Consider the following 13,605-nt stretch of genomic DNA (forward strand, 5'->3'; position numbering starts at 1 on the left):
TGCTTTGGGCACGTCGCGCGAGTCGAGGAGATTATTTTCAATGTACTAAGGTGGTGCGTCAGTGGCATAGCCCCCCCCCCCCCTCCAGAGAACTGCACTCAGTCACAACATGAACATCAATCACAATCCTTCTCCTCCATGGTCACAAAAGAGATCACTGCCCTTGACTGCTGTTGATTGGCCAGGGCGCCACAGAAATTTGGTCACGTGGCTTGCGCACAACTTACTAAAACGTCTGATATATTTTGCCGCTGAGTACAGTTGGTCTTTTGTTTTAGTTTTCGATATATCGAGCCCTTGCCCAGAAGCAGATAAAAGGAAGAGAATTGCCTTAAAAATTCATAACGCTGACGAGGGCTGCTCGTACTAGAACGGCTGCTAGAACGGCCTAGAACTGTCTACAGACAAGACAGGTAAGTTTGTTTGTTTGTTTGTATGTTTGTATGTTTGTATGTTTGTATGTTTGTTCGTTGTATGTTTGTATGTTTGTATGTTTGTATGTTTGTATGTTTGTATGTTTGTATGTTTGTATGTTTGTATGTTTGTTTGTTTGTATGTTTGTTTGTTTGTTTGTTTGTTTGTTTGTTTGTTTGTTCGTTCGTTCTTTAGTCCTTCGTTCGTTCGTTCGTTCGTTCGTTCGTTCGTTCGTTCGTTCGTTCGTTGTTTTTTGAGTTGTTTTATTTTGTGTGTTTGTTTGTTGGTTTGCTTGTTGTGGTGTTTGTTTTATTTTTTGTTTCTTTGTTGGGCCGATGCGTTTTTTGTATGCTTGTTTGTTTATTTTGATATCGGTGATATCCTAAAGTGAAATTGTCTGAGGTTAGTTTGGTTGTATAATTATCTACATTTTTATGGGGTTTGAAGAATCAAACGGTTGAAAACAAGTTTTGTGTTTCCCCTGGCACACCAACGGCAATGGGATTCGCTTTATTTTGGCCTCATTACAACATAAAGAATTGTGCACGCACCGTTTTGCAAAACAAAACCCTCAAGTTTATGACAACTATTGAAATTATATTTCTGTGAAACGTGAAACTCTGCTATGCAGGATTTTAAACCAACTCAGTACACACGTGATTTGTATTGGGTTTACATAGCGCACTTTACAATACCTTGTCAAGCGCAACATCAAATCGGTGCCCTGGGGTGACAACAACATTCCTGTAATTTTTCTCAGCTCCCTGGGGGAGTATACAGCCCTGAGCTGCTGTGGCGCTAAAGTGGCTTTTTCAAACACATAATATCACACAGGTATCCATGGGTACAAGCAAGTCCATAATAAACCGCAATCGAGTTGTGGGTGGTCTCCCATACCAGACGCTTTACTTGGGATAACGGCTCTATCAAGCTGCCCAAGCTACAAAGGCCTTGACAAAAGGCTACTCAGTTCGTGGCGTATATGCGACAACATTATTATTATTATTATTATTATTATTATTATTATTATTATTATTATTATTATTATTATTATTATTTATTCGGCCAGTGTCAAAAACAAATACATACAAGTAAAACAAAGGATAATAAGACTTCAAAAAAGGTAACTTAAGTACAGGGTAACTAGAGGAGCGGGATTAGACAAAAGGGTACAGGACAGGTACGGGATGTGGAGGAAGGAAGAGGAAGGGACAACAATCCATTCTAAGACGGCCAGGATAAACAAAAGCGTACTACTACACTATGACTCAAAAGCCTGCTTATCCAATCCTCGAATAGAGTATAAATACAAAAATCACTATGATAAACACTTAAATGAGCTATGTTGTGAACATTCTATTCTAGAGCTCCGTAAATTCCACCAATTTCTCCTTAAAGCCATTATACACTTTCGGTACAGAACAAATAAATAAAAGTTCACAGATTTACAAATAATTTACAGGGTTTACAGAAGGAAATGGTGAAAGACTTCTCTTCTTTACTTTTGAGAAAACATTAAAACAATATCAATTATCGATAGCTTGAATTACGGATTTATTTCAAACACATGCCATGACACGGCGAAACCCGCGGAAACAAGAGTGGGTTTTCGCGTTAGTTTATCCCGACTCCGGTGACCGATTGAGCCTAAATTTTCACAGGTTTGTTATTTTATATAAGTTGTGATACACGACGTCGAAATGTGGGACTTGGCCGAAAGTGTATAATGGCTTTAATTACTGAAAAAAAAAAGAGTCATCGTTGAAATTTTTTATCCTTAAAGGTGAATGTATATAAACCCTACGTCTTTGATTAGATACAGCAATGTTTGATGGTATAGTAGGCATATTTAAGAGCATTGTGAGAACAATTTTCACTTCGAATTTATGATTGTGGTTTGGCTCAAAAGCCCTATATTTTTTACATAATTTATGTACGAAATTAATCGGTTTTTTTTAGCCCCAGAGGTTAAATAGAACGCTCAGTCTCAGAATGTGTATTAATTCCTTTGTTCTTCCTGCTGCGTGGACATCGCTCCGGGTTCGGCGATATCTCAAAAATTTTTAATTTTCGGAAGTTGTAATCTACTTTTAATTTTTTTTTTAAAGTCACCTGGAAGTGGTATTTTTTCAGAATAAAGCTTTTGCCACTTATATAATGTGTTTTGATGAGTGGAATGTGAATAAACAGTTAACTAAGGTTTAAAAAAATCAGTTCTTATGTTATTTACAAATTTAAGAGTAGACCCCGACCCGAGAGGGCGCTGTTCGTGACGTCAATCGAGGCAGATTTTGCCTGTAATGCGTAGAGTAAACACAATTGCAAAGTACATGTACGGACCAAGTCGTGAGTTTGTACGTTTCAAAAAAAGATTTTTTGGGTTTTTTTTCCGGCAATGCCGACCAGGTGTATTGCTGCTGAATGCAGAAAAACACTTTTTGAAACGTACCAACTCACGACTTGGACTTACTTTGAACGTGTGTTTACTATACGCATTGCAGGCAAAGTCTGCCTCGATTGACGTCACAAAAGGGGTAGGCGGAGTCAGCCCCCAAACAACTTTATATATTTTTTAAACATATAAATCGACAAACAATTACTAAAAAAAATTTTTTATTGTTCGTAACATATACTCTTATGTTTGAACGAAAATAAATTATATTTCCAGGTGACTTTAAGTATTATATAACGCTTGACGTAAGCGTTGAATTACCTGCTGGCGTAAGCGCCCATTCGGTTAGCAGAGCCGGCGTGAGAGGACCCGTTTTCAAAAAGCATGTGCCAAAGAACACTATTTTTGTGAATGTCAATGACCAGTCCTTCTTACTTGGTGTATCCCAACATAATGCATAAAATAACAAACCTGTGAAAATTTAAGCTCAATTCGTCTTCGAAGTAGCGAGGTAATAATTAAAGAAAAACACCCGCGTCACACAAAGTTGTGCTTTCCAGCAGATGCTTGATTTCGGGACCTAAAAATCTAATTCCGAGGTCTCGAAATCAAATTCCTGGAAAATTACTTATTTCTCGAATACTATCATTGATTCAGCAGGGGCCGTTTCTCATAATGTTTTATAATATCAACCTCTCCCCATTACTCGTTACCAAGCAAGGTTTTATGCTAAAAATTATTTTGAGACCAATAGTGTCCACTGCCTTTAAACTAGTTGTTTGAACTTGGGGAGGCCTGATTCTTGATAATTTTAACGGACAAAGTCCAACAGTTTTGGTCCAAAAGTACATTTCCGTATAAAGAAAATTGTATCCATATACAATATAGAATTATTATCTATGTTTTGGCCATGTCTACAGTGGATTCATCAGAATTACATTTACAGGGGTGGATCAGTGTTTTTTGATGTCGGTTTTTCCTGGCACAATGGCATAATGGGCAATGTAATGTAGTCCTCTTCTTTTCCTCTTCTTTTTCTCTAAAATGTCACATTCTTTAATATAAAGTGCCATATGTCTAACAAAATAAATGTTTTAAAAATGGCATTAAAGGCAGTAGACACTATTGGTAATTACTCCAAATAATTATTAGCATAAAACTTACTTGGTAACGAGTAATGGGGAGAGGTTGATAGTATAAAACATTTTGAGAAACGGCTCGCTCTGAAGTGATGTAGTTTTCGAGAAAGAGGTAATTTTCCACGAATTTGATTTCGAGACCTCAAGTTTAGAATTTGAGGTCTCGAAATCAACCATCTAAACGCACACAACTTCGTGTGACAAGGGTGTTTTTTTCTTTCATTATTATCTAGCAAGTTCGATGACCGATTGAGCTCAAACTTTCACAGGTTTGTTATATTATGCATATGTTGAGATACACCAACTGCGAAGGCTAGTCTTTGACAATTACCAATAGTGTCCACTGGCTTAAAGGGAATAAAAGGGTAGCGACCAGTACTTAATTTATCCGTTTAATTTATCACACGGCAACGACCCTGCACGGTTTTAAACGGCCGGTAAAGAATGAGTCACTACTCTTTTATTCCCAATTCATAAATGCCTTTTTGGTTAAAAGACGTAATACAGTAAGAAACTTTTTAAAACTTATCCGTTTCCGACGTGCTTGAACTCTGTATTATTATTGTTTACCGCACTGTAGACCATAAAGTGCCGTATGTCTAACGGAATTTATTTGTAAAAAATGGCATTAAAATATTACGAGGAAGTAGTAGAATAAATTATTGGAGCTATTATTATTGTTAACCACTCTGTTATAGACCATAAAGAAACGTATGTCTAACAAAATTTAATTTTTAAATAATGGCATTAAAATATTATAGTTAACCACAATATAGATATGGAAAATGGCTATCTTTCAAACAACATAACAGATTCTGCCAATTAAAACCTCATGGATTACTATTATTTCGTAATTCGTTATAATAATAATAATAATAATAATAATAATAATAATAATAATAATAATAATAATAATAATAATAATAATAATAATAATAATAATAATAATAATAATAATAATAATAATAATAATAATAATAATAATACCATTTATATATCGCCTTTTCCAAAGGTTACAAAGCGCTCAGAGAATGACAGGAAAAAACAAAAAAGGAATGCAAACAAAAACCAAGCGGAAAACCACGACTAGGCAAAGCTAACAGCATTTAGCCAAGAAATATAGTTGGCGAGGCGACGTACTGTAATGAATATGCGGAACAGCTACTTTGCAAAGATGCTATCAGATTTTTGGCCGATTTGACCCAACAATTTTGATTTAAAATTCAACAGGTATTTCGATGGGGGTCGAGAAAGTTACAAGCTTTCATTTGAGCCATTGCTCGAAAAAGTCCGCCAATTATAAGTAGCAGTGAAATAAAGTGCTGAATATTAGTTTTTGTCGGGATCCCGACAATATCTCACGTGACCAATTGTTATGTGTTTTATAAGAAACGTTTTAAATTTTTGTCATGGTTCCTGACCATTAAAAGTAAAAGTTTAACTTTTTTTCGTTAGAGCGGGTGATACTCTTTGAAATACCATTCACTCAAAATAAATATTGTTTTTAGTGTTTGGAGCAAAAAATCTGACATAGCATCTTTAAGCAGAAAAAATTTAAACAAACTGAAAACAGGTTAATTTAATAAACTTTTTATTTTTTTAGAATAAGATTGACAAATCTTTCCAGCATTGACCATTTTAAATTAGATTTGTGCGATTTGGCCATGTTTTCTCAATTCCTCTTTTGCCTCCCCAGAATCACTGCAAGATGAAGGCACCACTTGGTCTCACCCTTTGCTTGTTAGCGCATTTTCTGGTTGAAGTGACGTGTGGTGGCGACGGAGGTTTCAACATCCACGGTGGCTACTATGAGGTTTTCAACGCAGATTCTACCAGCAAGTTGGCTACCAAGTATGAATGGGGTGCTTTCGATTCGGGTAGTCAGAGCAATAGAAAGGTGATTGACGGTCCTGATGGGTTCTGCTGGTACAATGGTCTCGCCTACTGTTTCCTGAAATTTGTAGTCTCGAGTACAAGCCAGCCGAATGAGGAGCACTACCAGATTATGGGTAGCAAGATGGTTATCATGGACTACACGTCTTCATACACGGTGCAAGACTACGGTTGGGGTGTCCAGGAAGCCTATGATGAGGTGGAAGGGAATATAATCGCTGAAGGTTTCATCTGGAGCGGCATTGAGAACGATTGGGGTTACGGTTATCTACATCTGTTTGTGAAGAAGACAACTCGTCCTTCCTTGTCTGATGCCTTCTTGTTTGAGAGGCGAAATGCTGGGTCTGAGAGTCAGGTTGCTCAGTCGATAATGACCGGGCAGAAAACACCAACAAGCGTCCCACAGAAGCTGTCTGACTTCCAATGCTGGACCAGCAAATGGAGCAGGGATTCGATAGGTCGGTGGACCATGTACAGGCCGCAGACAAAGCTGGTTGACTACACCCCAATCTACGCGGAGAAGACGGTTGAACCTATCGAATCACACATCCTGAAGTCTCTCACCTTGGAGAACCAAGGATCTGGAGTCACATCGAATGACTTCGCACAGCTTGGTTCCAGTGAGACCGTCAGTCTGTCGACCACAACCAGTATCTCATCCACGTTCGACTTCGCAGTCGACATCGGGTCGAGCGTCTCAATGGACATTGGTTTTGTGTCGGCCTCTTTGGACATCAATCTTCACTTCGGCTACTCGTCAACATCCTCGACAGAAGAGACCCAGACTTCCTCTACAACGTCAACCATATCCTGGCCGTCGACCTGCCCACCGGGGATAAGGATCGATATTGTCATCTATAAGATTACGGAGAAGCAGACCGTTCCGATTGAGTTCACGTTCGAACGCAACGGGGAACAGTTTTCAGAGACCCGGACCCTGGAAGCTACGGTGAACAAGCTGAAGCAGCAGTTGACCAATTGCTGTTTGACAAAGTCAGCAAGTCCACAATGCGGTTCTCTCGAGCTGAAAATGTGTTAGACGAGTAGACCAAGGACCGACCAAAATTTTATTTTCTGTAGTATAGAATTGCCATTCACAAAACAAAATCATGATTTATCTTTTAAGGATTTCCATGTTTGAATTGATTTAGAGAAAAAGCCCCCATTTGAAAAGACCCACGACAGTGGCAATTTTGATGCACAGAAAAAAACAATTTCGGACTGGAGTTATGAATAATAATAAGAAAAACTTTAGGTACGATTGAAATTTTCCATTAGTTGACCACTGCATGCATGCTGGGCCAAATTTCATAAAGCCTGTAAGCGCAAAAACTTGCTAAGCAAGGAAAAATATCTAAACAGAAACAGGTAATACCGACAATTCATCTCATATTTATATAAATCTTTGTGAAATCGAACACGCCTGTTATATTATTTAGTTTGTTGTCATAACCACAGCTTATTCCCCTTGATTTCACGAGTATCAGTCATTGGACCCTAATGGTAATTGTCAAAGACCAGTCTTCTCACTTGGTGTATCTCAACATAGGCATAAAATAACAAACCTGTGAAACCGTTAGATCAATCGGTCGTCGAAGTTGTAAGATAATAAAAAAAGGAAAATCACTCTTCGATGGATTTAGAGTTGGAGCATTCAAGCAAGCATTTGAAAGCACACAACTTCGTGTGACAAGGGTATTTTTTCTTTCATTATTATCTCGCAACTTCGACGACCAATTGAGCTCAATGTTCACAGGTTGAGATACACGAAGTTAGAAGACTGGCCATTGACAATAACCAATAGTGTCTTTACTATTATAATAACACCAGAATATTATAAACATTGAATAATCTTGCTCATTTTATTTTGATTCAATTATATTTTAAACGTATTTGTGTGGGTCAGCTAACAAAAAAATACATTATCTCTTTATTCTTTTGACTTCTAAATAATTGTATAAGTTGTTGGGATTTTTTTATCTGTGCAGATAAAATAAAGATGTTTGGGCTGCATTGGTGAATGGGAATTGAATTTGCTTTCATCTGCATTATTTGAGGGGCCTTCTACATGTATTTCTGGTCCATTCTGTGTAAGAAACTCTGCATCAAAGTCAGGCCCTATATTTCATGGGGGCATCGATGGCGATTGCCTCTGTGCCCCTCCAGTAGAAATTTACAATTTCCTCATACATGTAGGATGCCCTTTACCTTGGTGCCCTTGCCCTTTCAAAAACGAAGTATAAAGGCCTGCTATGTCATAGAGCAACTGGCTCACAATCATTCTTTTTCGATGCAATATGTCTTAGAACTGTATGCAGTTTAACTTTAGAGCTTTAGTGACATAAGCTTAGTGACATAATTAAACTTAAAGGAACACGTTGCCTTGGATCAGTCGAGTTAGTCTTTAAAAAGCGTTTGTAAGCGTTTGTTATAAAATGCATATTTTTATGATTGGAAAGATGTTTCGAAAATAAAAGTATCAAATAATAAACCACAAGGGAAACTGACTGGGTACATTTTTAAATGATTTTGGATTGAACAAAGAAAAATTGACTAGAGCGGGATTTGAACCAACGACCTCCGATTTAACGTGCCGGCGCTCTACCAACTGAGCTATCTAGCCCTATGTTGGTGTTCTCCCAATTTTGTCAATATCTTTGTTCGCCCCCCGAACTTTGTTCACCCCCCGAGCACCAAGGCATTTTCTCCTTGGTAAAGGGCACCCTATGAGGAATTTGTAAATTTTGACTGGAGCAATTCATTGGCACCAAGACCAAGGCAATGACAAAGGGGCATGGAGGCAATCAGGCAATCAGTTTTGTTGCCTCCATGAAGTATCAGGCCTGTATGAGATATCAACAAACTTCCAATGTGCCCACCCAAATGATTCGATGGAACTTAGGCCGTGTCCGAAACGGCGACTTCGGCTACAGCTACGGCTAGATAGCGCGCGTCTGCCTATTCTTCAACACTGGTAGACGCGCTGATCTAGACGTAGCTGTAGCCGAAGTCGTCGTTTCGGACACGGCCCAAGCCATTTGCCAGTTAAACTGCAGTCTGGTGCAATGACTTGCTTGGTCAGAAGTTAGCACTTAATCTTGAAGTCCTCAGACTAAATGAGACAGTTGCTGAGACAGTGAACACCTGTAGGCTCTACACAATTTAAAAAAAATGTCTGTATAGCACAATGCAGGGCTGTATGCTTCGTTTTTGAAAGGGCAAGGGCACCAAGGCATTTTCTCTTTGGCAAAGGGCACCTTATGAGGAAATTTTAAATTTCTACTGTCACAGAGCATTTCAAGGGCACCAAGGCAATGGCAAGGGGCAACGGAGGCAATCGCCTCCGTTGCCTGCTTGAAGTATCAGGCCTGACAATGGTACCAGGGTTTACTCAATGCAGGTTGCTAATTTACAAAAGCTTGCCCGGTGAACCATTTGATAGTATTAATTGTCTCATAGTAGAGTCTGAACAGTTCAAATTCAAGGGGTTATTCAGGCCTGTACAATGTATGCTTGAAATGGCGAGGGCACCAAGGCATTTTCTCCTTGGTAAAGGGCACCCTATGACTGAGGATATTGTACATTTCTACTGGAACATTTCAAGGGCACCAAGGCAATGGCCAGTGGCATGGAGGCAATCCCCTTGGTATCGTAAAGTATCTGGCCTGAACTTATTTGTGACTAAGCAAGCCATTGTATCAGACATTTCTAACTTGCATGGCTTATTGAAAAAAAAAAAACAGAAAACTTTACAGTGTACAGTACCTTAGCTTTTCACAAGATTTAATAAACTGCTACGACATGATCACATCTTGGCTTGAAGTTTGTGATGAAATAGTCACATACTGTGTAACCACGGTGATAGAGTCTTCCCCGGTGCTACAGTGTTTCTTGGTCATGTGACTTCTCATCGCACAACGAGAGGCGAATATCTTATCGCAGTACTGACAAGGGAAACGTTTGCTGTGTCCCGCGTGGATCAGTTCATGGTCTCGCAGTCCCGTCCCCCGCGTAAACGTCTTATGGCAGTGCCCACACTCGAATGCCTTCGTCAGTGAGTGAGATTTGACGTGTCTCTTCAGTGCGGACATGCAGGAGAACGCTTTGATGCACAACTCGCAGCGAAACGGTCGCTCTCCGGTGTGCGTCCTCTCATGAACAACTTGGTCCTGTCTGCCGGTGAAGACTTTCCTACAAAAGGAGCAAGTGAACCTTTCCGGTTCCGTGTGGAGCTTTTCATGTTTCCGGTGAGAGTCCTTTTTCTCGTACGTCTTCTCGCAGAATCTACATTGGTATTGCGCGATTACGGATTGATCCAGAACGACTTCCGGTGTCGTGACCTTGACGAGGTATTTCCGGCCACTTGGAGTCTCTACTTCGGGGTGGTGCTTCACCCGATGACGTCTAAGGCTGCTGCGAGCGTTGAAAACTTTACCGCACGTTGTACAGGCGAAGGTCCACTTGTCAAAGTGTGTCTTCTTGTGATCGTTGAGTGTGTTTATCTGGGTGTACGCCTTACCGCATACATTGCACACGTACGGTTTAAGTCCCAGATGGGTCCTTTCGTGTCTTAGTACTGCACTGTTTGAGGTGAAGGAGCAGTTACATTCCTTGCAAGAAAATGGCTTCTCGTTTGTGTGTTTGCGAATATGAACCACCAGCCCGGCCTGGTCCCCGTAACCCTTCCCGCAAACCATGCATCTGAATGGCACTTGGTGGTGTTTCTCGTGGCGAACTCGCATATTATTTGCGTAGAATTTCTTGTCGCAGTACCGGCAGGTCAACGAAAGCTGTTCATGCGACTTCATGTGTCGAGTCAGGTAACTAGACTTCTTGTAGGAGTGATCACACTGACTGCATTTGTACGGTCTGCTGGTTCTATGATGCGTAAACATTGGACTGGTACGATTTGGCTTATTCCGGTTACTTTTTCTGAGCTGGTTTGAATGCTGAGGAGACCCACAAGAACGATCGGTTTTATCCCGGTTTAACTTCTTTTCCGACTTATTCTTGGTCCTTGTCGGAAGTGATGCCTGCATTTGAGGATCCGATTCAGCAAAAGTCATCTTTGACGATGCAGCCATACTGGTCAACATTTTAATGGCCGCGGCTATTTCAATGAGCTCAGGGTCCATCCTATCCTCAGACGTGCTCATCAAGGATGTATCCATGAAGGGTGCTGTAGTAGACGTAGCAGTTTGAGCAACTTGGCAGCACTGCTCATCTTCTCCTACCTGTTTCTCGCCTGCTTCAACAAGATCCGAGCCTCCACGTTGCTCCTGTGTTATGAGTGCTCCGTCGCCATGAGAAAATGCCCTCTCAGTGAGAACTTGATTTGACAGATGTCCGAGGTCCTCCGATGTAATCTCTACCTCGTGTGGGACACATTCAGTTCTCACCACCACATTGTTCACCACATCACTCACCACATCAATCGAGTCACCTGCAATGCCTGCATTAGTTTCTGTGCAAATTGATGTTCCGTCCTGGTTAGCTTGGTTGTTGACTATCACCACAACGTCCTCAACTACTTCCTGATTTGGCATTAATCCCAGGCTACTAAGTGGCTCAGCCATCTCAATATTTGACCTGAAACAAATTCAAATTTCGACATTATGAGTTGCATACAGGATTGATAAGTCACTGAGTAAATAAACGAAGCCAATTTGCCCCCAACGCCCCTGTTGCTGTTATAGTGTAAGTGTTAGGGTTCGACATAAACTACGCAGTCAGTAGTAAAAAATCCCTGGAATTTTGCGGACAACTACACGTATCTATAGGCCTACATGTATCCTGCCACCACTTTTTCATTCATTTTTTACAAAAAGGGATATCTCATAGTCATTGAGGGAAATGAATTAAATACTATATTATTATTATTACTATTCATATCGAATGAACAAGTGGTGGCATGATACTTCTAGAAACTAAGCACGCCTGATACTTCACGGAGGCAACGAAGGCGATTGCCTCCGTTGCCCCTGGTCATTGCCTTGGTGCCCTTGAAATGCTCCAGTAGAAATTTACAATTTACTCATAGGGTGCCCTTTACTAAAGGAGAAAATGCCTTGGTGCCCTTGGCCTTTCAAAAACGAAGCATACAGGCCTGCTAAGGCTCCCCCATGAGGGCCTTTGATTTAGATAGAAGTAGTGGCGCGATACGGAAACTTTCCCCTAGGTTTGGGTCTATAAATTAGGGTTAGGCCTGTATAAATAAAGGATAACATTCCATATGGCGCCACCACTTTTTCACTAATTTTTACAAAAAAGGATATCTCATTGAGGTAAATTAGATACTATATTATTTCATATCGAATGAAAAAGTGGTGGCGCCATTCGGAAACTTTTCCGCCAAGGCTTAGTTGCGATAACGTAACCCTCCCGCCAACGGAGGCTTCGCCGTCGACAGGAGGGTAATTCCAGACCATCAGACAGTGTCAGATGGAGGGAGATGGGTTAGAAAATTTAGACCCAGTAACTGGGCGCTCCTTTTTTACGAAATTTTATCATTGTTACTTCTAGAAACTATAAGGCTCCCCTGCTCACAGGATAGTTTCTAGAAGTAGTCGGTTGTATGACAAATAATTTCGAAAAAGGAGTACAGCGTGCGCCCAGACTTCTTGTTCTACTATATTACATTATTTCCGCACTTCACCACCAATTTATCCGCCGTTAATTAACTCCAAAACCACTGAATTTGTGTCTTACCTGAGAAGAAGGGTTACCGACATATACATCCAGAAAAAAAAGAGAGAAAAATAACGTAACACTTTTGAGTTTGTAAACAATGTCAATGGTCAAAATAAAAAATAAATAAAAAAACGGCCGGAAGTTGGTGGCGAGGTCGTTAAATTTTTCCATTTTACAGTTTAGATGGGGGTCCAATTGGAGTCCATGGCATAACAATCAACAAAAATTCCCCCAACCAAAAACAGACACAATCGGAGCGCCACACAGTGACCAGTGCACAGGCACAGGCTAGCCCACCTTGTTGAGCCATTAAAAGCTCAACAAGGTGGGCTAAGGCACAGGCATGACAGACAGAGAATTAGCCCCAAGGATTCAGCTATCCTTGGACAAAGCCATGGAGGTAGATTCTACACCTCCATGCTTGGCCAAACAAGTGGGGCTAACACTACAGAGAATCAGAATGGACAGTTAAATGCCATGGAATATGAGAGACACTGTACGTACCTGAATTGAATTTCAATTATGGATCACTAACTTTACGACTCAGGGTAGTTGTTTTGGGGAATTTGCCATGTTTGCTTGTCTCAAAAGATTAAACTTTCAGAATCCATGGGCGCAGCCATCTTCAAAATCCAGCTCAATGTCCAATAATAGTATAGGCCGATGAGGGCGCTATACTGTTAACTAACGGTCTCGCGAAACTTATAAACTTTTTTATAAGTAGGTCATACAGCCAGTTTGGAATTTTTGCTTTTTTACCCCGGAAAAAGCACCCTCTAAAGTCACCCTCATTTATAAAGTATCATAAACAGTTTAAGCACATCTCCCAGGTTGTAACTTGTCATAATATTAATTTAAAATTACTTGAGACCCCAAAATGGTAAACTTTTTGCACAAAATTGACTCTTCTGGGTGTCCTTTGGGCTGTACCACAAAATACAGTGAGGGTATCTTTGGGTGTATCGCAGGGGGAAGGTCAAAATTCCAGTTGAACCTAGTTAAACTGGGTTTAACTGGAACTAGTTGAAACCAGATGATAAACTAGTTAAACACAGTTAAAACCAGTTGCTTTAATAT

The 13,605-nt window shown here is 40.2% G+C and overlaps 2 protein-coding genes across 2 annotated transcripts; one reads left to right on the forward strand and one right to left on the reverse strand.

The window, feature by feature from the left end:
- The first annotated feature begins 286 nt into the window (after positions 1 to 286).
- LOC117299446 lies at positions 287 to 7,573 on the forward strand. Its single transcript, XM_033782982.1, has 2 exons — positions 287 to 413; positions 5,642 to 7,573. The coding sequence occupies exon 2, from the start codon at positions 5,654 to 5,656 to the stop codon at positions 6,875 to 6,877; it is 1,224 nt and encodes a 407-aa protein (XP_033638873.1). The 5' UTR covers positions 287 to 413; positions 5,642 to 5,653; the 3' UTR covers positions 6,878 to 7,573.
- Positions 7,574 to 9,166: 1,593 nt separating this feature from the next.
- LOC117299080 (gastrula zinc finger protein XlCGF26.1-like) lies at positions 9,167 to 13,145 on the reverse strand. Its single transcript, XM_033782495.1, has 2 exons — positions 13,033 to 13,145; positions 9,167 to 11,427 (listed from the first exon to the last, which is right to left on the reverse strand). Exon 2 carries the CDS (start codon positions 11,412 to 11,414, stop codon positions 9,633 to 9,635), a length of 1,782 nt encoding a protein of 593 aa, XP_033638386.1. The 5' UTR covers positions 11,415 to 11,427; positions 13,033 to 13,145; the 3' UTR covers positions 9,167 to 9,632.
- Between the last annotated feature and the right edge of the window lie 460 nt (positions 13,146 to 13,605).

The sequence above is a fragment of the Asterias rubens genome, chromosome 14 (genome assembly GCF_902459465.1).
Source record: "Asterias rubens chromosome 14, eAstRub1.3, whole genome shotgun sequence".
Lineage (NCBI taxonomy): Eukaryota > Metazoa > Echinodermata > Asteroidea > Forcipulatida > Asteriidae > Asterias > Asterias rubens.

Coding starts and splice junctions, on each gene's coding strand:
- LOC117299446 (XM_033782982.1), top strand. CDS start 5,654: ATGAAGGCACCACTTGGTCTCACCCTTTGCTTGTTAGCGCATTTTCTG.
- LOC117299080 (XM_033782495.1), bottom strand. CDS start 11,414: ATGGCTGAGCCACTTAGTAGCCTGGGATTAATGCCAAATCAGGAAGTA.